Genomic DNA, 23,781 nt, shown 5'->3' on the forward strand with positions numbered 1-23,781 from the left:
CTACTGCAGGGATGTTTCCATTTACGTTACACTTGTCTATTAAGTTCCTAAGTCTCCAATCTGATGCTGAATTAAACATTTATACCCTGAAGGAAACTAGATTTTGTCCCATCATTTCATTGCATTCCTGCGTGTCTGGGATCCTACACAAACCCCCCGTGAACAATCTGAGATATCTGCATCGGCGCCCAGTTCTGACACTCCAAACATATGAACATGGAGTTGGCCATTCAGCCCCTCAAGCCTGCTCCACCGTTCAATAAAGAACACGGGAAGGAGGCGATGGCCTAATGGTATAAAGGCCATTCATCCAGAAACTCAGCTAATGTTCTGGGGACCCGGGTTCGAATCCCGCCACGGCAGATAGTGGAATTTGAATTCAATAAAAATCAGGAATTAATCTAGTCTACCGATGACTGTGAAGCCATTGGTCGATTGTCGGAAAAACCCATCTGGTTCACTAATGTCCTTTAGGGAAGGAAATCTGCCGTCCTTACCCGGTCTGGCCTACATGTGACTCCAGAGCCACAGCAATGTGGCTGACTCTCAACTGCCCTCCAGCAACTAGGGATGGGCAATAAATGCTGGCCAACCAGCGACGCCCATGTCCAACAAAAGAATTTTTAAAAGGCTGATCTGGTTGTGACCTCAAACCCACACATTCCTGCCCACCGATAGCATCCTCCAGCTCCAAGTCATAAGCTTCACTATGGGTCCATTTGACCGAATCTTACTTTTACAAGTGTCCTTGTCAAATGTTGGAGACTGAACGATGAAGAGCTGTGTGGCCTCCTCCTCTGTGTTGCCCGCTGCCGCACTCTTACCTACAGGAGAACAGAGCAGAGGTTTAAAGTTTATTTATTAGTGTCACAAGTAGGCTTACATTAACACTGCAATGAAGTTACTGTGAAAATCCCCGAGCCACACTCCGACGCCTGTTCGGGTACACTGAGGGAGAATTTAGCATGGCCAGTGCACCTAACCAGCACGTCTTTTGGGCTGTGGGAGGAAATCGGAGCACCTGGAGGAAACCCATGCAGACACGGGGAGAAGGTGCAGACTCCACACAAACAGTGACCCAAGCCGGGAATTGAACCCGGGTCCCTGGCGCTGTAAGGCAGCAGTGCTAACCACTGTGCCACCATGCTACCCTTAGGTGTGATCAGATTTGGTCCACGGGCCAAGTCACCTCGGTTATGAACCACACGAGTGAAACTCTTCCAGTACAGTGGAGGTTAGCGATTCCATTGCCCACCGTAAACTTTCTCTACAAGTTCAGGAGGTATCAGCTGTGGACCAGTGAATATCAGGCTTACTGCTGAACCAGAAAGCTGTGGGTTCAGGTCAGACGCAATCACAGCTAACACCCCAGGTCAGTGAAGAGGACATAAGGAGGCTACAAAAGGACATGGGTGGGTTAAGTGAGTGGGCAAAAATCCGGTAAATGGAGTATATAATGTGCACAAAGATAAAATTCTTTAATTGACTTTGAATGGAGTGTCTCATTCGGCCATGTTAGAGAGCAGTTGAGAGCCAACCACATTGTTGTGGGTCTGGAGTCACATGTAGGCCATAGTGGGTAAGATTTCCTTCCCTAAAGGACATTAGTGAACCAGATGGGCTTTTATGACAATCGATGATAGTTTCATGGTCATCGTTACTGAGACAAGCTTTCAATTTTGGATTTTATTAATTGGATTTAAATTCTACCAGGTGAAAAGAAGCACATTATCTAAATGGTGAGAGATTGCAGAGCTCTGAGATGCAGAGGGATCTGGGAGTCCTAGTGCATGAATCACAAAAGGCCGTTATACAGGTACAGCAAGTAATTAGGAAAGCTAATAGAATGTTATTGTCCCTCCCCCCCCACCCCCTCCTCCCGCTGTTCCAAAAACCCATCTGGTTCACTAATGTCCTTTAGGGAAGGAAATCTGCCGTCCTTACCCGGTCTGGCTGACATGTGACTCCAGCAATGTGGTTGACTCTCGACTGCCCCTCTGAACTGGCCGAGGGAGACACTCGGTTCAAGGGGCAATTAAGGATGGGCAACAAATACGGGCCTTGTCTGCGACACCCGCATCCCAAGAAGGAATAGAGAAAGAAACATTTGATGAATCAAAGACTACAATTGACCTGGTGATCAACTTGTCAGATAGCCCCTCTTCCCAAAGTCTGACTGGAGGAAGCTGTAGCTCAGCCGTGACTTGAAATTGGCAGCAATAAAGAGTTGGATATCAGCAGGACGCAGAGGGAAGGAGACTAAACAATTGTGGATAACAATGGTGCAGGGGAACGTGTAAAACAGGGCGTAAAAGGAGATCAAAAGACAACACCTTCGGTCAGGAGGAGAGGTGACTCTTGTACACGCGCACCAGCTGGACAGTGAGGAGTGGAACAATGCCCGGGGGGGGGTGGGGTGTTACCAACAGACAGGAGGAAGAGGCGCTCATTTTATCAAATCGCCACAAAATGAGGGATAAAGCGCCAAGGTCACAAATCCAAAGGTTATCGCTGGTGACCATGACCAGGGTGGTGTCAGTGTTGTGGGGAGGGGGGAATCCAGACTTCAGAGATTGGAACTGGTTAGTGACTGAACGTTTAAAGTACTCACAGAATAGGATCAAATCAAATAGAATCCTACAGTATAGATGGAGGCCATTCGACCCATCAAACATGCCCTGGCAACAATCCATGCCCGAACCTCCTAGTCCCACATATTTACCCTCCTGTCACTAAGGGGCAATTTAGCACGGCCAATCCACCTAACCTACTCATCCTTAGACACTCAGGTCTGTGAGAGCTATTCCAGAGTCTGTGCAGTCTTGGGGAATGATGCATCCACTGTTTCTTGGGCCATTTGCTCGGGTGCTCTGGAATGTGGATTGTCAGGCCCTGGGGATTTGTCGGCCTTCAATACCATCTGACTCCAGTAGCCATTTGAAAATCTCTCAGCCTTTGGGAACTGGGAAATCCTCAGTCTGCTGTTTCACGTCTGGCTGGTGAAACCCCCTCGACACCAGGCAGAGCACTTGTCTGCTTTTGATTTGTCCGTGCTGGAGGTTCCTCTCCCATTGCCTACAGTGAGAGGTGATCTCATAAAATTCTAACAGGGTTAGACAGGGTAGATTCAGACAGAATGTTCCCAGTGGTGGGGGGAGTCCAGAACTAGGGGTCATAGTTTGAGGATAAGGGGTAAACCTTTTAGGACTGAGGTGAGGAGAAATTTCTTCACCCAGAGAGTGGTGAATGTGTGGAATTCACTAACACAAAGTAATTGAGGCCAAAACATTGTGTGATTTCAAGAAGAAATTAGATATAGATCTTGGGGGTAAAGAGGAGAAGGGATATGGGGGAGAAGGGATATGGGGGAGAAGGGATATGGGGGAGAAGGGATATGGGGGAGAAGGGATATGGGGGAGAAGGGATATGGGGGAGAAGGGATATGGGGGAGAAGGGATATGGGGGAGAAGGGATATGGGGGAGAAGGGATATGGGGGAGAAGGGATATGGGGGAGAAGGGATATGGGGGAGAAGGGATATGGGGGAGAAGGGATATGGGGGAGAAGGGATATGGGGGAGAAGGGATATGGGGGAGAAGGGATATGGGGGAGAAGGGATATGGGGGAGAAGGGATATGGGGGAGAAGGGATATGGGGGAGAAGGGATATGGGGGAGAAGGGATATGGGGGAGAAGGGATATGGGGGAGAAGGGATATGGGGGAGAAGGGATATGGGGGAGAAGGGATATGGGGGAGAAGGGATATGGGGGAGAAGGGATATGGGGGAGAAGGGATATGGGGGAGAAGGGATATGGGGGAGAAGGGATATGGGGGAGAAGGGATATGGGGGAGAAGGGATATGGGGGAGAAGGGATATGGGGGAGAAGGGATATGGGGGAGAAGGGATATGGGGGAGAAGGGATATGGGGGAGAAGGGATATGGGGGAGAAGGGATATGGGGGAGAAGGGATATGGGGGAGAAGGGATATGGGGGAGAAGGGATATGGGGGAGAAGGGATATGGGGGAGAAGGGATATGGGGGAGAAGGGATATGGGGGAGAAGGGATATGGGGGAGAAGGGATATGGGGGAGAAGGGATATGGGGGAGAAGGGATATGGGGGAGAAGGGATATGGGGGAGAAGGGATATGGGGGAGAAGGGATATGGGGGAGAAGGGATATGGGGGAGAAGGGATATGGGGGAGAAGGGATATGGGGGAGAAGGGATATGGGGGAGAAGGGATATGGGGGAGAAGGGATATGGGGGAGAAGGGATATGGGGGAGAAGGGATATGGGGGAGAAGGGATATGGGGGAGAAGGGATATGGGGGAGAAGGGATATGGGGGAGAAGGGATATGGGGGAGAAGGGATATGGGGGAGAAGGGATATGGGGGAGAAGGGATATGGGGGAGAAGGGATATGGGGGAGAAGGGATATGGGGGAGAAGGGATATGGGGGAGAAGGGATATGGGGGAGAAGGGATATGGGGGAGAAGGGATATGGGGGAGAAGGGATATGGGGGAGAAGGGATATGGGGGAGAAGGGATATGGGGGAGAAGGAGGGTAAATCAAGACATTGAATTTGATGATCAACCATGATCAAAATGAATGGCACAGCAGGTTCGAAGGGCCGAATGGCCTCCTCCTGCTTCTAGTTCCTAAGCGGCCTCCACACAGACAGTCACCCGAGGCCGGGATTGAACCCGCATCTCTGGCACCGTGAGGCAGCAGTGCCAGCCACTGTGCCACTGGTGAGGAAAGAAGCTAAGAGAACGGTTGGAGAGGACTCAGGGTTTTGGAGGAGAGTGCAGAGTTGATACAAAGGAATATCAATCAGCAGTGGGGGAATGAAATGGAGCGATCAGGGCATGGATGGAGGGGCTGTAGATGGAGAGGCGGAATCCACTGGAGACAACGAGAGCCAGGGCAAGAACTTATCTAATGATAAGGGACCAGGTCAAGAATGAGCAAGTGACTGGGAGAAGGACAAGGAGCCGGAGGTGGCTGGAGAGGAGGCAACAATCGCGACGTTAAAAGATCAATCCTTTCCTTCTCCCCTATGTACTCTATGAATGGTATGCTTTGTCTGTATAGCGCGGAAGAAACAATACTTTTCATTGTATACCAATACATGTGACAATAATAAATCAAATTGAATAATCTCCTTTCACAGGGCAGGGAAATGTCAGGTAAAGGGTAGTATGTGGGCCAGCCTATTGGTCATTGAGGAATTTGGGATTATCCAGGGAGAGGCTGGAGAGTAAGAGGAGTTGGCCTGGCAGAGAAAGACAAATAGGACAAGCTGGATCTGGTGACTGTCCATCAACCCGGGTATGTTGGTGTTACTGACCCTCAGATCTGAGGCAGTGTCGGTGAAAGATGCTAAGACTTGATGGAGACACCACACACACACACACACAGAGCCAGGGAAATGACTGAACCCGAGAACTCGCTGAACCACTGTCCTCCTTTCCATTCTCAGTTTTCCACTTCTTCCAATCACTGGTCTGGGTGGTTCTCAGTTGAACTGTCTTTACTTGTTGTTTCTGCTGATGTGTGGGCAGAGGAGGAAACTCGGTATACGTGATGCAGCGGCTGTTACTGAGCCTAACAGGGTGATGGGGAGAGGGGATGTGATTCTGTACAAACTGGACGCTTGCTAGCACTCTCCGCTGCAACAAACAATTATGCCTCAAGGCCCACTCCAGACAATGGGAGCAGACACTGCAAGGAGTGCAGCAAAACACTACAGGACGTTTGGAGGTTATGACAGATGCTATATAAATTCGGGTCCTTGATTTGATCAGCAGAAGACTTTGAACTGAGCCCCTCCTCTCTTGGTATTTCTTTCTGAATCTATTATCTTCAGTGACCAAACGAATGCAGCTGAGATATATTTTCGCTGACGTGTGTTACTGAAAGTAAGCGAACAGTGAAACTGTCTCCTTTACCCACAAAAAGGCTGTGTGTGGAAGCTGGGAGGCTGACATGGGAACAGCTGCATGGCCTTCTCCACAGAGTTAGCACCTGCTGCAATGTCAGATGTGGGAGAGAGACACAGACAGAAAGCGAGAGAGAGAGAGAGAGAGAGAGAGACGGGCAGAAAGCGAGAGAGAGAGAGACAGACACGGACAGAAAGTGAGAGAGAGAGAGACGGGCAGAAAGGGAGAGAGAGACAGACACAGACAGAAAGCGAGAGAGAGAGAGAGAGACGGATGGAAAGAAAGCGAGAGAGAGAGACGGACGGAAAGAAAGCGAGAGAGAGAGAGACGGACGGAAAGAAAGCGAGAGAGAGAGAGACGGACAGAAAGAAAGCGAGAGAGAGAGAGAGAGAGGTGGACGGAAAGAAAGCGAGAGAGAGAGAGACGGACGGAAAGAAAGCGAGAGAGAGAGAGAGACGGATGGAAAGAAAGCGAGAGAGAGAGAGACGGACGGAAAGAAAGCGAGAGAGAGACGGACGGAAAGAAAGCGAGAGAGAGAGAGAGAGACGGACGGAAAGAAAGCGAGAGAGAGAGAGAGAGAGACGGACGGAAAGCGAGAGAGAGAGAAAGAGAGAGACGGACAGAAAGAGAGAGAGAGAGCGAGACGGACGGAAAGAAAGCGAGAGAGACGGACAGAAAGAAAGAGAGAGAGAGAGACGTACGGAAAGAAAGCGAGAGAGAGAGAGACGGACGAAAAGAAAGCGAGAGAGAGACAGACGGAAAGAAAGCGAGAGAGAAAGAGAGAGAGACGGACAGAAAGCAAGAGAGAGGGAGAGAGAGAGAGACGGACAGAAAGAGAAAGTGAGACGGACAGAAAGAGAGAGAGACTTTTTTGAATTTGATTTGTCACGTGCATTGGTGTACAGTGAAAAGTACCGTACATCGAGTACATGGGGAGAAGGAAAGGAGAGGGTGCAGAATGTAGTGTTACAGTCATAGCTAGGGTGTAGAGAAAGATCAACTTAATGCAAGGTAGGTCCATTCGAAAGTCTGACAGCAGCAGGGAAGAAGCTGTTCTTGAGTCGGTTGCTACATGTCCTCAGACTTTTGTATCTTTTTCCCAAAGGAAGAAGGTGGAAGAGAGAATGTCCGGGTTGCGTGGGGTCCTTAATTATGCTGGCTACTTTTCCAAGGCAGCGGGAAGTGCAGACAGAGTCAATGGATGGGAGGCTGGTTTGCGTGATGGATTGGGCTGCATTCACAACCCTTTGTAGTTTCTTGTGGTCTTGGACAGAGCAGGAGCCATACCAAGCTGTGATACAACCAGAAAGAATGCTTTCTATGCTGCATCTGTAAAAGCTGGTGAGAGTTGAAGTGGACATGCTGAATTTCCTTAGCCTCCTGAGAAAGTAGAGAGTAGTGAAAGTAGAGAGTAGTGGGGAGAGAGAGAGGGAGAATCATAGAATCCCTATAGTGCAGAGGGAGCCCGTTCGGCCCATCGAGCCCACACCAACAATAATCCCATCCAGGCCCTATCCCTGTAACCCCATGTATTTACCCTAACTAATCCCCCTGACATTAAGGGGCAATTTAGCATGGCCAATAAACCTAACCCACACATCTTTGGAATGAAAGAAACAGCGAGATAGAGGGACGAGATAGAGGGACGAGATAGAGAGACAGAAGGTATCAAGTAACTGATGCTTCTTGCATCAGCTGTAACAGTGAAACAGTGGAAGCTGGCCGGCCAGTTAAGGCATCTCTGCTGTGCACACTCAACATTAATCCACTCTCACATTCCAGTAAAGCATCACACGGTCAGGAATCGGAGAGGAAATTCTGATTATTGATTTCCAAGAAACTGGCCAGGATTCCAATTGGGAAATTTTGTCCTTTAGTTCCCAATATTACCTCCTCCCTCTGAAGTTGCTGACTCGGCCCCGGTTGAGGGTCCACCTACTTTGGCATCCTTCACATTTCACTCCCATTGAGCCCAGATGGGGAATAACAAATAGGGTATTCGGCCACCGGGTGCATAGCAATCAAGGGAGCAAATCAGCTGCAGCGACCTTGCTGATGATTCTCCACCAGGCCTCCCCTGAGGGCCACTCTGGCAGCTCCCATCACTACCCAACTGAGAGCAGTTAACATGTCACATGTCCCCTCCAAGCAGATAACATGTCACATGTCCCCTCCAAGCAGTTAACATGTCACATGTCCCCTCCAAGCAGTTAACATGTCACATGTCCCCTCCAAGCAGATAACATGTCACATGTCCCCTCCAAGCAGATAACATGTCACATGTCCCCTCCAAGCAGTTAACATGTCCCCTCCAATTTGATTTTCTAGTTTGCTGACGACACCACCGTAGTGGGTCGGATCTCAAACAATGACGAGACAGAGTACAGGAATGAGATAGAGAATCTGGTGAACTGGTGCGGCAACAATAATCTCTCCCTCAATGTCAACAAAATGAAGGAGATTGTCACTGACTTCAGGAAGTGTAGGGGAGAACATGCCCCTGTCTACATCAACAGGGACGAAGTAGAAAGTGTTTAGCTGTCCAGATCACCAACAACCTGTCCTGGTCCCCCCATGCCGACACTATAGTTAAGAAAGCCCACCAATGCCTCTACTTTCTCAGAAGACTAAGGAAATTTGGCATGTCAGCTACGACCCTCACCCACTTTTACAGATGCATCATACAAAACATTCTTTCTGGTTGTATCACAACTTGGTATGGCTCCTGCTCTGCCCAAGACTGCAAGGAACTACAAAAGGTCGTGAATGTAGCCCAATCCATCATGCAAACCAGCCTCCCATCCATTGACTCTGTCTACATTTCCCGCTGCCTCGGCAAAGCAGCCAGCATAATCAAGGATCCCACGCACCCCGGACATTCTCTCTTCCACCTTCTTCTGTCGGGAAAAATATACAAAAGTGTGAGATCACGTACCAACCGACTCAAGAACAGCTTCTTCCCTGCTGTTCTCAATGGACCTACCTTGCGTTAAGTTGATCTTGGGGGACAAGATGGATGGTGGTGTCGTGGTAATATCACTAATCTAGAGGCACAAAGGGGGACGCGGGTTCAAATCCCACCATGGCAACCGGCAGAATTTTAAATCAATTAATAAAAATCGGGAATTGAAAACTAATCGTTGTCACGATAATTGAAGCAAAAACCCATCTGATTCACTTTTCACAAAATCCCTACAGTACAGAAGGCCAGTCGGCCCATCAAATCTGCACTGATTTGAGGGATAAGTATTAGGCAACACACCAGGAAGATCTTCCCCATGGAATCCTTTCCCTCCACCCAAGGCGGCAGAGGCTTAATACCTCATCCAGAAGGAGGCACTTCCAACAGTGCAGCACTTGCTCAGTCCTGCTCCCTCTGCACGGTACTGGAATCTCAGCTCCAGGAATCAGACAGAACACAACAATCGGAAAAGGAAAATCCAGGAAAGCACTGACCGTCTGGGATGTAATCAGCTTCCGCCGCTCTCTCATCCTGGCTGTCAGAAACGAAGCACTGAGTTGGCTGCAGAGCGTACGATTCATTACCTGTATTCAGATATAAAGCACTCCTGTCGGAGTCAATCACTGAAATCCAATGTCGACAGATAAACAATTTGCATCTAGTTCACCAGACCATTCAGCCCATCGGTTCACACCCCACACTCGCCCCCTCCCAATCTCACCCCGTCAGCACATTCTCCAGGGTTTTCTCCGCCATGTGCGAGAGTGCAGCTTCCCCTTAAATACATCTGCACTATTTATTTTCGATGGCCCTCAATGTCACCTCCACCTCCCTAATTTTTTTAAATTCATTCATGGGACATGGGTGTCGCTGGCTGGCCAGTATTTATTGCCCATCCCTAGTTGCACTTGTTCAGAGGGCAGTTGAGAGTCAGCCACATTGCCGTGGCTCTGGAGTCACATGTAGGCCAGACCAGCTAAGGATAGCAGATTTCCTTCCCTAAAGGACATTAGTCCAAAGATGTGCGGGTTAGGTTGATTGGCCATGCTAAAATTGCCCCTTAGTGTCCTGAGATGCGTAGGTTAGAGGGGTTAGTGGGTAAAATATGTAGGGATATGGCCTGGGTGGGATTGTGGTCGGTGCAGACTCGATGGGCCGAATTGCCTCCTTCTGCACTGTAGGGTTTCTATGATTTCTATGATTTCTAGTGAACCAGATGGTTTTTTCTGACAATCCACAATGGTTTCATGGCCATCAGTAGATTCTTAATTCCAGATATTTTTTATTGAATTCAAATTCCACCATAGTCATCACTGACTATCAATTCTATCAATTGCAAAGAACACCCTGTTTCCTATTCTTTCCTTTCTCTGAGTTTACCAACACATAGTTTACAAAAATACTTGGCAGTTTGACGTGTGCAAAAAAAAATTCAAACTGAACGTTTCATAGAATCCCTACAGTGCAGGAGGCCATTCAGCCCATCGAGCCGGCACCAACTCTCTCTGATAGAGTGTCTTACTCAGGCCCTCTCCCCCTGACCTCTCCCTGCACATGTACCATGGCTAATCCATCTAACCTACACATCTTGGGACACTAAGGGACAATTTAGCATGGCCAGTCCACCTAACCTGCTCATCTTTGGACACTAAGGGACAATTTAGCCTGGCCAGTCCACCTAACCTGCACATCTTTGGACTGTGAAGGGAAACCGGAGCACCCGGAGGAAACCCACGCAGACACGGTGAGAATGTGCAGACACCACATGGACAGTCACCCGAAACCGGAATTGGACCCGGGTCCCAGGTGCTGTGAGGCAGCAGTGCTAACCACGCTGCTGCCCATTCCGTGGCAATTAAGACATCATTCACCAATATGCTGGCATGCTTTGGCGGAGTGGCAAGACGTTGGCCCACGACTGAGCCGTTGCCCGCAGAGCTCATTCTGAACGTCGGGATGGAGGTAAATGGGGAAGTTTCCGTGTTCCAGTTGTGAAAGCAGATTATTTACCCACGCTGCAGGCATGAACCAGGAGTCAAATTACCGAAGAAACCTCCCCTCCCTCTGAGGTGGTGTGAGGGGAGCGGGGAGAGGGAGCCACTAAGATTATTTTAGTTTCTGCCTTGCTCCCGTTTTCAACGTCGCGTGCAACTCTCTGCCCAGCAGTAAAAGAGAAACATCAGCTGGTACCAGTTTAGTGAGTGCCACTTACCGCTGATCGGTATGAGGGGCGGTGGGAGGAGGGAAGGATGGTCTATACAGTGTTTAGAATCTCTGCTCCTCACCCCTCCTCTCGACTGGATCTCCTCACCCTCAATTTAGCAATTTCCCAGACAACAACCGGGATCAGGAATCCTGGTCAACTTGCCCTCTCTCAAACTTTAGCATGTTTAGCATTGTCAGGAACTAAGACTTTATGTCGAAGCTTTCCGTCTTGCACTCATCAGGACATTGTGCAAGGGTACCAATGTCAGGGATGCAACGTATTTCCATTGCATGAGAAGAGTGTGCCGATACCATATGCATTCTCAGACAGTGGACATTTATTGTTTGCCCGTGCATTAGTATTCTTACGAACCGTACTGATGAGTGCAAGGTGGAAAGCTTTGACAAAATGCCCTTTTTCAGCAATACTCAAGCTCCGGTCTACCAAATGACCCCATTTAGAAAGTTTGCTGAACCTAATCCAGAGTGGACCAACATCGTCAGCACAACAGATATAACCATGGGGAGGCATTGCGGTACTGTCACTGGGCTAGGAATCCAGAGACCCAGAGTGATCCTCTGGGGACCCAGGTTAAAATCCCACCATGGCAGATGGTGGAATTTGAATTCAATAAAAAACTGGAATTAAAAGTCTATTGATGACCATGAAACCATTGTCGATTGTCGGAAAAACCCATCTGGTTCACTAATGTCCTTTAGGGAAGGAAATCTGTCGTCCTCACTGATCTGGCTCCAGATTGATAGCAAATTCCTCTGAAATGGTCTCGCAAGACACTCAGTTCAAGGGCAATTAGGAAATGGCAATAAATGCTGGCCCAGTCAGTGACAGCCACATCCCAAAAAAAAACCAGGGACCTCTGTAACTCATTCAACAGAATGTTTATTCAACAAAGGGTAGTGTGGTGGCACAGTGGTTAGCACTGCTGCCTCACAGTGTTAGGTTCAATTCCTGGCCTTGGGTCACTGACTGTATGGAGTTAGCATGCTCTCCACATGTCTCCTCTGGGTGCCCCGGTTTTCTCCCTCAGTCCAAAGATGAGGAGGCTAGGTGAATTGGCCATGTTAAATTTGCCCCTTAGTGTCAGTGTCAGAGGGACTAGCAGGGTAAATACGTGGGGTTACAGGAATAGGGGCTGGATGGGATTGTTGTCGGTGCAGACTCGATGGGCTGAATGGCCTCCTTCTGCACTGTAGGGATTCTATGATTCACTGGGTAAGTGTTTCTAAAACCCACGGCGGAACCCTTCATACACTCACCATCATCAATATCTGTGTCACTGTTCCCCTCCTGAAGCTCTCTCTCATTGACGCTGTCTTCCATCTCCTTAGCTTCCCTTTCTGAGGCTGCATGGCTGTCTGCACAGTCATCAGCCTTACTGCTTTTATCCTGCTCCTCTGGGTGGATCAAGCTTCGAGTTGGAGACACGACGTCCGTGCCTCGGGTGTCAGCGCCTTGGGCGAGACTGGGATCCATTTTGGCGGGGGCCGCGGGGCCGCTGCTCTTTATGCCCGGCTCCTGCTCCTCCGGCCCCACCTCGCTATCGCTGTCCCAACTGAAATGAGGCAGGTGGTCGGCAGCAGCAGCAACAGCTGGCGGCGAATCACCAGACACCCGGGAGGGGGCCCTTCCTGTGTCACTGGACCCTGGACTGACCGTTCCCTGGGCGGCTTTCGAATGGTTTGTGTTGGCATCGCCGGTGTTATCACCGTGCTGCTCCTCGGTAGGCCCCGTTTCGGAAGTGGCACAGTTGCCATTGGCTGGGTGCTCGGACCTGGGCTCTGCCCATTTCTCACACGGCTGCGGATTATCTTCCAAGTCAGTGTCACTGTCATAATGTAGCTGCATCGAGCGGGCATCGGGACGCGATGATTCAGCCTCTTCATCATCACTGGAAGAAGGAAGTCATTAGAAAACATGTCCAACTTCCCTGGATTGTGGACTCTGCACAGCACTGAATGCCATTCAGCCCATCTTGCCCATGCTAGCTCTTTGGAAGGGCATTAATGAATTCTACACTCCCCCTCACCTTTCCCCATATCCAACCACCTTTTTTCACCATCAAGTTAACACCTAGGAAAGAACAGTCGCTGGAGTGTGGCGATTAGGGGATTTTCACAGTAACTTCATTGCAGTGTTAACGCAAGCCAACTTGTGACACTAATAAATAAACTTTAAGCATTAAGACATTCCTGCCGACCCCCATTAAGCTCCCACTGCCTTTTGAGGAAGAGTGTTCCAGACATTCACCACCCTCTGAGAGAAAGAATTTCTCCTCATCTCTGTATTATCCCTTAGTTTTAAACAGTGACACCTAATTTTAGATTTTCTGACAAGATGAAATGTCCTCCCCACATTCACCCTGTCAACGACCCCTCAGGATATTCTTCTAATCAAGTTGTCCTTTACTTTCCTAAACTCCAGCGGATACAAGCCTGGTCTGTCCAACCTTTCCTCATAAATCAATCCACAGCACGATTTGAAGGACAGGGGAGATCTCCAAGTGGCCTGGCCAACATTTATCCCTTAACCAATGCGGTATGCCTCTAAAACAAATCTCTGGTCACTCATCCCATTACTGTTTTATGAGGGGTCAACAATTTAAAATGGAAATGAGGCAAAACTTTCTCTGAGGGTCGTGAGTCTTTGGAACTCTCTTCCTGACAAGGCAATAGAAGCAGAGGTTAAATATTTTTTAGGGCAGGGTGGATAGATTCTTGGTAAGCACGGAGCAGGGGGTGGTGGTGATAACAGATCAGTCATGATCTTATTGTTGTGAAGTTGGGTAGAGTAATTGTAGATTGGGGAGGTAGGAAGTTAGAAGTTGGTGTTTGTAAACTGCTCGGGGGGAAAACATTGCTTGGTCCCGTTAAAAGTTGGTGCTTTTTCAGTGCTTCGAGGTTTAAAATGCAAGTAACTAGTCAGCCCCAAACATTTTTATCGAAAGGCCAAGCAGCAGTTTTTAACAAGACAAGAGGCTTTTGAATTTAGCCAACCAATTTGAATCAGGCACTTAGATACCAAGAACCTATTAAATTTAAATCTGATGGTTTTGACAAACTAGGACCAATCCTATTGTGGGAAATATTGATATGTCATCACAGGTATAAAAGAAGGGAGAGGAACTGCCACCTGCCAGAGCTGACAGCTCTCATCTCTCTTTGTATTTAACCATTAGGAGTTGCTGAAGAGCAGGTCACACCACGTCTCACACACCTTTTACAGATTAGAAGGCGAGGTACTCCTCTTTGGGTGTGTCGGTTCTCAGAGTAGGGGGGGATTTCAACCTCCACCTTATAACATTATAAAATGGCGGAGCAGGCTCGAGGGGCTGAATGGCCTACTCCTAACTCTTGTCCCTATGTCTGTGGGAGGTAGCTGTGCGTAGGTTGGTGGCTGAGTTTCCGACACTACAAAAGGGACAACACTCCAAAGGGTACCTAATTGGCTGTAAATCACTCCGGGACATCTTGGCACTGCCAAAAGGTGCTATGTAAATGCAGTTTCTCTTCTCGATACTTCCAAAGCTTCCGGTTAAATACCCCTACGACTCCTCATTCCAATCCCCAATACCACACTCAACTCCACAACCTCTCCTCCCCTCCTCACTACCGTTCCCACACAAAACAACCACATATCTGTACAGAATTTGGGAATCGTACCTTTCGGGCACTACATGGGCTGAGGGAGTTTGGTGCACTGAAGCGGTCTGCTGGCAGCCATCACGGGAAGCAAAAGATCCTGAAAAATACAAAATGGAAGCAATTGCTCATCAACACGTTTCAGTCTCCTCATGCTGAACACCGAGTGATGGGGATTTACCAGGCGGGAGACTTTGAACGTTTTCTTATGGCCATGTCCAAGAGATAGGAAACCAGGCAAAGTTTCCTCACTCAGCCTGCTCAGAAAAGCGAGGGTCACTCACAGTGAGGCGAATGATTGGATAATCTCACTTTGAAGTCATGTTGAACGGGGGAGAAACATTGGCCAGGGCAGAGGGGAGAAGTCGCCTGCTAACTGAATCCCTACAGAGCAGAACAGGCCATTCAGCCCATCAAGTCTGCACCAACTCTCTGACACAGTATCTTACCCAGGCCTAGCGCCCCTCCACCCCACACATTTCCCATCGCAAATCCATCTGACCTGCACATCTTTGGACACCAAGGGACAATTTAGCACGGCCAATCCACCTAACCTACGCATCTTTGGACTGTGGGAGGAAATCTACGCAGACAAAGGAGAACATGCAAACTCCACACAGACAGTCACCCAAGGCTGGGACTGAACTCGGGTCCCTGACGCCGTGAGGCAGTAGTGCTAACCACTGTGCCACCGTGCCGCACTCATCATGGAAAAAAAGTAGTGGCTGTGAGATCTTTCACGTCCACCCGTCTGTTTAGGATCCGATAGACGGCAGCTCTGACAGTGCGTGTGTCATCTGTAAACCTGCCAACAGGCAGCAAGTGCTGAGAGGCTGCGTAAATCAGGCTTACACTCTCGGGAGTTTAGAAGAATAAGAGGTGACCTCAGGATTCTGAAGAGATTTGACAGGGGCAATATGGAGAAGCTGTTTCCACTGGCTGGAGACACCAGACTTGGAGGCTCACTGTCTCCAAGTAAAGGTCCTTCATCAGGTGAGTGCAGGATTTGGTTCACAAACAGGGCGTGTATAGACACAAACTCAATTATAAGATAATGGTTGGAATGAGAGTCTCAACATGTCACTGATGAAGACTAACATCTCGCCAAGGCCATCCCCATACCCCCACTACTTGCCTTCAAACAACCGTGCAACCTCAGACCATTGTCCGCAGCAAACTACCCAGCCTTCAGGAGAACAGTGACTACGGCACCACACAACCCTGCCACAGCAACCTCTGCAAGACGTGCCGGATCATCAACACGGATGCCATCATCTCACGTGAGAACACCATCTACAGGTACACGGTACATACTCTTGCAACTCGGCCAACGTTGTCTACCTGATACGCTGCGGGAAAGGATATCCCGAGGCATAGTACATTGGGGAAGCCATGCAGACGCTACGACAACGGATAAATGAACACCGCTCGACAATCACCAGGCAGGAGTGTTCCCTTCCTGTCGGGGAAAACTTCAACAGTCAAGGGCATTCAATCTCTGATCTTCAGGTAAGCGTTCTCCAAGGCAGCCTTCACGACAACGCAGAATTGCTGAGCAGAGACTGATAGCCAAGTTCCGCAAACATGAGGACGGCCTCAACCGGGTTCTTGGGTTCATGTCACACTATCTGTAACCCCCATGACTTGCCCCCTTTTTAGGTCAAACCAAATAAACAAACTCAGATTAAGTCAGGACAAAGTAAAAGGGGCAGCTCCCCAAAAAGGAGGGGGAAAAAATCTCACTAACTGTCCTGGCTGGAGACAACTCACATCTCTTTAACCTGTGCTTAACCCTCTCTCCACTCACATTGTCTGTACCTTTAAGACTTGATTACCTGTTAAGACTCGCTTTCCAACCATTATTTTGTAATTAAAGTTTGTGTCTATATCTGACATGTTTGTTAACCAAATCCGGCACTCACCTGATGAAGGGGCAGCGCTCCGAAAGCTCGTGCTACCAAATAAACCTGTTGCACTTTAACCTGGTTTTGTGAGACTTCTTACTGTGCCCACCCCAGTCCAACGCCGACAACTCCACATCAAGGAAAGGTCGGTCAATTAGAACTGAAATGAGGAGAATCTTCTCTCCTCAGAGGGTTGTGAATCTTTGCAACTCTCTAATCCAGAGGGGGTGAGATCAGTAAATCAAAACAAGAGAAGGAGGCCATTCAGCCCATCGGGCCTGCTCTGTCATTCAATAAGAGCATGGCGGATCCTATCCTCCATAATTGGAGGATGAACAGGGGCGGCAGAGTGGTTAGCACAGCTGCCTCACAGTGCCAGGGACGTGGGTTCAGTTCTGGCCTTTGATCACTGTGCAGACTTCACGCACACATTCGCCCCGTGTCTGCGTGGGTTCCCTCCGGCTGCTCCTGTTTCCTTCCACACTCCAAAGATGTGCGGGTTAGGTTGATTGGCTAGGCTAAATTCTCCCTTAGTGTCAGGCAGACTAGCAGGGTCGATATGTGGGGTTACAGGTTACAGCAACAGGATGTGGGTGGGATTGTGGTCGGTGCAGAATCGATGGGCCAAATGACTTCCCTCATGCTCTGTAGGGATTCTCTGAAAACTTGGTGGCTTATCAGTCAATCAGAATTCTGTCTCACTCATCATTGTGTATATCCGAGGCTGGGCTAGGCAGGCTTTTGGGCTTCCAGGGTGTCAGGAAAGGGCAGGAAGGCAAAAGATCAGCCATGCTCACACCGAATGGCAGAGCAGACTCAGCAGGCCATATGGTTGGCCCCCTCGCCTGTTTCATAGATTCCTATTTCAACACTGTGGACTCCTAATGGCCTCTGAAATGGACAAGTGAGCCACCCAGTTCAAGGGGCAATTAACACAACAAACACTGGCAGCACAGTGGTTAGCACTGCTGCCTCACAGCGCCAGGGACTCGGGTTCGATTTCCAGTTTGGGTCACTGTCTAGTGTGGAGTTTGCACTTTCTCCCCGTGTCTGCGTGGGTTTCCTCCAGGTGCTCCGGTTTCCTCCCACAGTCCAATGATGTGCGGGTTAGGTTGATTGGCCAGGCTAAATTGCACCTTTAGCGTCAGGGAGACTAGCTAGGGTAAATGCACAGGGTTATGGGGATAGGGCCTGGATGGGATTGTTGTTGGTGCAAACTCGATGGGCCAAATGGCCTCCTTCTGTCTGGAGACAATACACATCTTTTTAGCCTGTCTTGATGCTCTCCCCACTCCCATTGTTTTGTTTCTTAAAGACTGGATTAGTTGTAAGTATTCGCATTCCAACCATTATTCATGTAAATTGAGTCTGTGTCTTATAAGTTCTGTTTGTGAACAGAATTCCCACTCACCTGAAGAAGGGGCTCAGAGCCTCGAAAGCTTGTGTGGCTTTTGCTACCAAATAAACCTGTTGGACTTTAACCTGGTGTTGTTAAACTTCTTACTCCTTCTGCACTGCAGGATTCCATGATTCCACTGCCTTTGCTAGTGACGCCCACATTCCATTAAAGAAATACAAAGAAGGAGCGGGGCGTTCTTCCTGGTGCCCTAGTCCTTGTTGAGTTATCCTCAACAAACATCACTCAAAAAATATATATTTTACTCACTCATATCTCAGCTGCCACTGACCAAACTAAACATCGCCTTTCCTATGTCACAGCGGCGACTACATGTCAAAGAGCCCTCTGCTGACAGTTCAGTGCTGGGAGGTCCCGCTTGGCAGGGTGGCATTGTCACTGAAACTAATAATTCAGAGGCCCGGGTTCGAATCCCACTGCCAGCGAAATTTATATTCAATTAATAAATATAGAATTGAAAATTATTTTCAGTGATGGCCATTGTTGTAAAAACTCATCTGGTTCACTAATGTCCTTTAGGGAAGGAAATCTGCTGTCCTTACCCGGTCTGGCCTACACGTGACTCCAGAGCCACAGCAATGTGATCGACTGAAACATTCAGCTCAGAGGGAATTAAGGATGAGCTACAAATGTGGGCTTGGCCAGCAATTCCCACACCCAATTAAATAATCATAGAATCCCTACAGTGCACAAGTTGGGTCATTCGGCCCATCGGATCTGCACTGACCACAATCCAGAGGAAACCCACGCAGACACGGGGAGAACGTGCAAACTCCACAGACAGTCATCCAAGGCCGGAATTGAACCTAGGTCCCTGGCCCCGTGAGGCAGTAGTGCTAACCACCTTGCCACCTAAAGGAAAAGCATAAAGGAAAGAGAATGCCTGCTTACCGGTGCCCCTCCACGGTGTGTCGTCATCCTCAGACTCCTTCACGTAGGTGTCAGACTGAAAGGACATCACTGATTTGGTTTGGTACGGCTGGGTGGGCGACAGCACCAGCGAATCCTCTGGCGATTCCAATCCGCTGCCGGTTGCCTTCGAGTCCAGGTCATCGCCAGCGCCCCCGGTGCTGTCTGGCCGCACGGCGCCAATGCCCAGCCTCGACTGGGGAAACATGGACTCCGAGCCGGTATCCGAACCGGAGTCGCCATCTTCGGCCGGCACCGGTGGCAGCAGCACATACTGGCAGGCCACGTCAGCGAAAAGAAAGAGGTCGCCGTCATTGATGGCGTAGCGGACTTGGGGTTTGAGGACGGCGTTCCTCCGCCGCGTCTTGTTGAGGCTGTTGCAGTCGTGGATCAGGTGGACGTCCCCATCGATTTCAATCACCGCGTGCTTCTTGGACACAGACTGCGCCGGAATGCGGATGTGGCAACTCTCATGTCTGCCAATGACATTTTCACCCGCGTACACCAAAAAACCTGCAACGGCGAAGGAAATAAATGACTCGGTGAATTATTTTTAAAACGGGGGATCCATTTACACGCACAAGCATCCAACCGAATGGGCTACTATTGCTATCCTAAACATACTAGGTTAAGGGTCCACAAGTCACAGCATCCCTCCAGCTAAATACCCACCCAGTCAATCCGCGCACTGACTATGGTTCAGTGGGTATCCTCTTGCCTCTTGGGACTGAAGATCAGGATTTCCAAGTCCAGCATCAGAGACTTGAGCACAAAAATTATAACAAACGGTCCCAATACACAAAGGCTGCACTGCCCAAGGTGCCAAATCCCAGATGAGACAATGAGCCAAGGCCCCATCTCTTTCCTCCATGAGATAGAAAAGATCCCATGCTGCTATTCTGAAGAGCAGGGCTGTTCACCCCAGTGTTCTTCACAATATTATTCCCTCAATTCAAATCACAGAAACAGATTATCTGGTCATTACCATAGTGCTGCTTGTGGGAGCTTGCTGTGCACAAACTGATTGCCGTGCTTCCTACAGGACAGCAGCGACAACACCTCAAAAGTACTTCTTTTGTAAGCTTTTCAAATGGGCTGATAATCAGCTTGGGAATCCTTCCACCACAATATTTATAGAATCATACAATCCCTACAGTGCAGAAGGAGGCCATTGAGCTCAAGTATAGACCAATAACAATCCCATCCAGGCCCTATCCCTGTAACCCCACATATTTAACCTAATTCCCCTGACACTAAAGGGCAATTTAGTGTGGCCAATCCGCCAAACCTGCACATCTTCGGACTGTGGGAGGAAACCGGGGCACACGGAGGAAACCCACGCAGACACGGGGAGAACGTGCAGACTCCACACACAGTCACCTGAGGCCGGAATCTAAATCAGGTCCCTGGCGCTGTGAGGCAGCAGTGTTAACCATCGTACCGCCAAAAATTAAAAAACTGTGGGTGTGAAGATACACTGAAAAACATCCAACATAGGACAATATAAACAGCATTTCAAACAGTTAGGGACAGTTTTCCAGCTATGATTGTGGATTTCCAGTGTCCACACTGTTGTTGTTGTATTGGGGGGTGAGGGGGTGTCCTGAGTGCAGCCCCTGGCCAGCCCAATGCACTGCCCAGTGGGTGAATGGCTGGCTTGTCTCCCTCACCAGTCTCAGCTCCCTGGTTGCCTGCAAACACCCTGAGGCGGCCCCTGGCCTGGCGATCAGAGTCTCTCAGCTCTTCCTCAGCCTCCCAGCTCAGCAGCTGCGTCTGGTCCATGGCCTCTCTGCAGCTCAGACATTCACACACGCTGCCCCCAGCTCAGAAGGACAGATCTCCATGAGGAACTCGCTGCTGCCCACTCTCTGTCACCCCAGGCCGGACACTTCTTCCAAACTTCACCACTTCTTTTTTTCTGCCCCTCCCCCTCATTTTGCTGTTCCCCCCTCCCCATGCACATGCGCGGTCAAGACTCCCATTTGTTTCCTTTCTACGCATGCGTTGACGTCATCGTTCGCCTGCCTTTGCCCTCTGCGCATGCGCCGATGACACCATCCCTGCCAGTTCCCCGTCATACGCATGCGCGGATGTCCTGGCCCATTCCCCGTTATGCGCTTGCGCCGATGTTCCCGATTCCTTGCCGTTAATTTACGCGCATGCGCTAATGTCCAGGCCTGTTCCCCTTAGCCGCATGCGCTAATATTCCTTAGCTCCGCCCATTCCCCGAACGCATCAATCATCCCCGCCCCCAGAGCAGAGCGCGATTGGTAGAAAGCCCCATCTGTCAAAGCGAATGACCAATCGCAGCCGGGGAAGGGCGGGGCGACAGCCGAGTTCAGGAGACCGCCTCTCCGCATTGGTCCATTCGAAACGGCGCAGCTGTTTGATCCTCTCCCGCCAAACCGGCCAGACGGCTTTATAATTTTTATATTTTGCTTCCCTGCCCCTTGGTACTCTTTATAACGGAGGTCAGTGCTTATTTATTTATTTCACCGTATCCTTTCCCTCACATTCTTTCCCGCGGCTCCCAACTGTCACAGTCCTGCCGTCCCCGCATGCGCGGGGCCCCAGCCTGGGGGTGGGGAGAGGGGCAGCCCCATCACGTGGTAATGTTACCCTGGACTCTGCAAGGCAGCTTTCCCAATGCCAGCCCAGCAAACACCTGCCCCACAATAGACACCTCAGCAATTGGTGCATTTGCTGCAATCTCCATTGTTTTTCTACAAGGTGGACATTTTTTGCATCAAGCATGTGTCTTGAGGCACAAATATACTGACCAGAAACTGAACCGGACCAGCCATCTTAATACTGTGACTGCACAGGCTGGTCGAAGACTAGAAATCCTGTGGCGAGTAACTCATTTCCTGACTCCACCATCTGCAAGGCACAAGTCAGGAGTGAGATGGAATGCTCTCCACTTGCCTGGACGGGTGCAGCTCCAACAACACTGGAGAAGCTTGATACCATCCAGGACAAAGCAGCCCCGCTTGATTGGCACCACATCCACAAACATTAACTCCTTCCAACACTGACACAGTGACAGCCGTGTGTATCATCAGCAATATGCAGTACAGGAACTCACCAAGACGCCTTTGGCAGCACCTTCCAAACCCAAAAGCAGTGAAGTTCTCCCAGCATCCTCGTCAATAGCTACCCTTGAAATATATATATTTAATTGCTGTATCTTAACTAAGGAAGGATATGCTTGCCATTGAGTTAGTGCAACCAAGGTTGACCAGACTAATGCCTGGGATGGCAAGATTGTCCTGTGGATAGATTGGGAAAATTGAGTCTGTACTCTTTAGAGTTTAGAAAGGGTAGTTGCAGAAAGGATAGTTCCCCAATCTTTTTGACAGAAAGGGTAGTTCCCCTGGCTGCAGGGGGTCGAGAATCAGGAAGATAGGCAATTTAGGACTGAGGTGAGGAATTTCTTCACTTAAGGTGGCAAGCAAATCTTTGGAATTCACTCCACCAGAGGGCTGCAGAGACTCATTAAACAAGCACATTTGAGACAAAAATTCAATATATTTCCAAGGGGATGGTGTGGGAAAATAGCACTGAAATAATCAGCCATGATCTTACTGAAGGGGCAGAGCAGGCTGGAGGGGCTGAATGGCCTAAATCCACTCCTATTTCCTATGCCCATGGTCATCGCTGTGGTTCAGGGCACCCAGGTTTGAATCCCACCACAGTAGATGACGGAAATTGAATTCAATAAAAATATCTGGTCTGATGACCATGAACCTATAGTCAGTCAATTGGCGGAAAAACCCATCTGGTTCACAAATGTCCTTTAGGGATGGAAATCTACCGTCCTTGTCTGGTCTGACCTACGTGACTCCAGGGCCACAGCAATGTGGTTGACTCTCAATTGCCCTCTGAACAAGAGCAACTAGGGATGGGCAATAAATGCTGGCCAGCCAGCGAAAGTTGTAGAGGGTTGTGCCTCAGGGATCAGTGCTGTGTCCACTGTTATTTGTCATTTATATTAATGATTTGGATGAGAATATAGGAGGCATGATTAGTAAGTTAGCAGATGACACCAAGATTGGTGGCATAGTGGACAGTGAAGAAAGTTATCTTCGATTGCAACGGGATCTTGATCAATTGGGCCAGTGGGCTGGTGAATGGCAGATGGAGTTTAATTTAGAAATATGCGAGGTGATGCATTTTGGTAGATTGAACCAGGGCAGGACTTACTCAGTTAACGGTAGGGCACTGGGGAGAGTTATAGAACAAAGAGATCTAGGGGTACATGTTCATCGCTCCTTGAAACTGGAGTCACAGGTGAAGGCAGCATTCAGCATGCTTGATTTCATTGGTCAGAACATTGAATACAGGAGTTGGAATGTCTTGTTGAAGTTGTACAAGACATTGGTAAGGCCACATTTGGAATACTGTGTACAGTTCTGGTCACCCTATTATAGAAAGGATATTATTAAACTAGAACGAGTACAGAAGAAATTTGCTAGGTTGCCACTGGGACTTGAGTTATGAGAGACTGGATAGACTGGGACTTTTTTCTCTGGAGCGTAGAAGGCTGAGGGGTGATCTTATAGAGGTCTATAAAATAGAGGGGCACAGATCAGCTAGATAGTCAATATCTTTTCCCAAAGGTAGGGGAGTCTAAAACTAGAGGGCATAGGTTTAAGGTGAGAGGGGAGACATACAAAAGTGTCCAAAGGGACAATTTTTTTACAGAGGGTGCTGAGTGTCTGGAACAAGCTGCCAGAGGTAGTAGTAGAGGCGGGTACAATTTTGTCTTTTAAAAAGCATTTAG

At 49.1% G+C, this 23,781-nt stretch overlaps 1 protein-coding gene across 6 annotated transcripts in view; it reads right to left on the reverse strand.

Moving 5' to 3' along the window:
* The window catches only part of mdc1 (mediator of DNA damage checkpoint 1), a 41,932-nt gene extending 20,967 nt beyond the window's left edge, over nt 1-20,965 (reverse strand). For 2 of the 6 annotated variants that reach the window (XR_013498419.1, XM_078217243.1), the window contains exons 1-6: nt 20,669-20,965; nt 18,981-19,511; nt 14,790-14,868; nt 12,387-13,018; nt 9,398-9,487; nt 735-824 (exon numbers count right to left, since the gene is read on the reverse strand). Coding sequence is in view for 3 of the 6 variants with exons in the window: in XM_078217243.1 (XP_078073369.1) it covers nt 735-824; nt 9,398-9,487; nt 12,387-13,018; nt 14,790-14,868; nt 18,981-19,511; nt 20,669-20,780 (1,534 nt within the window). In the remaining 3 variants the exon portion in view is untranslated. Of the gene's footprint in view, nt 1-734; nt 825-9,397; nt 9,527-12,386; nt 13,019-14,789; nt 14,869-18,980; nt 19,512-20,668 lie in introns of all 6 variants that reach the window. The other 4 variants (XR_013498418.1, XM_078217241.1, XR_013498420.1 and 1 more) reach the window with 2 other exon arrangements.
* Between the last annotated feature and the right edge of the window lie 2,816 nt (nt 20,966-23,781).

Source organism: Mustelus asterias, chromosome 8, assembly GCF_964213995.1.
Source record: "Mustelus asterias chromosome 8, sMusAst1.hap1.1, whole genome shotgun sequence".
Lineage (NCBI taxonomy): Eukaryota > Metazoa > Chordata > Chondrichthyes > Carcharhiniformes > Triakidae > Mustelus > Mustelus asterias.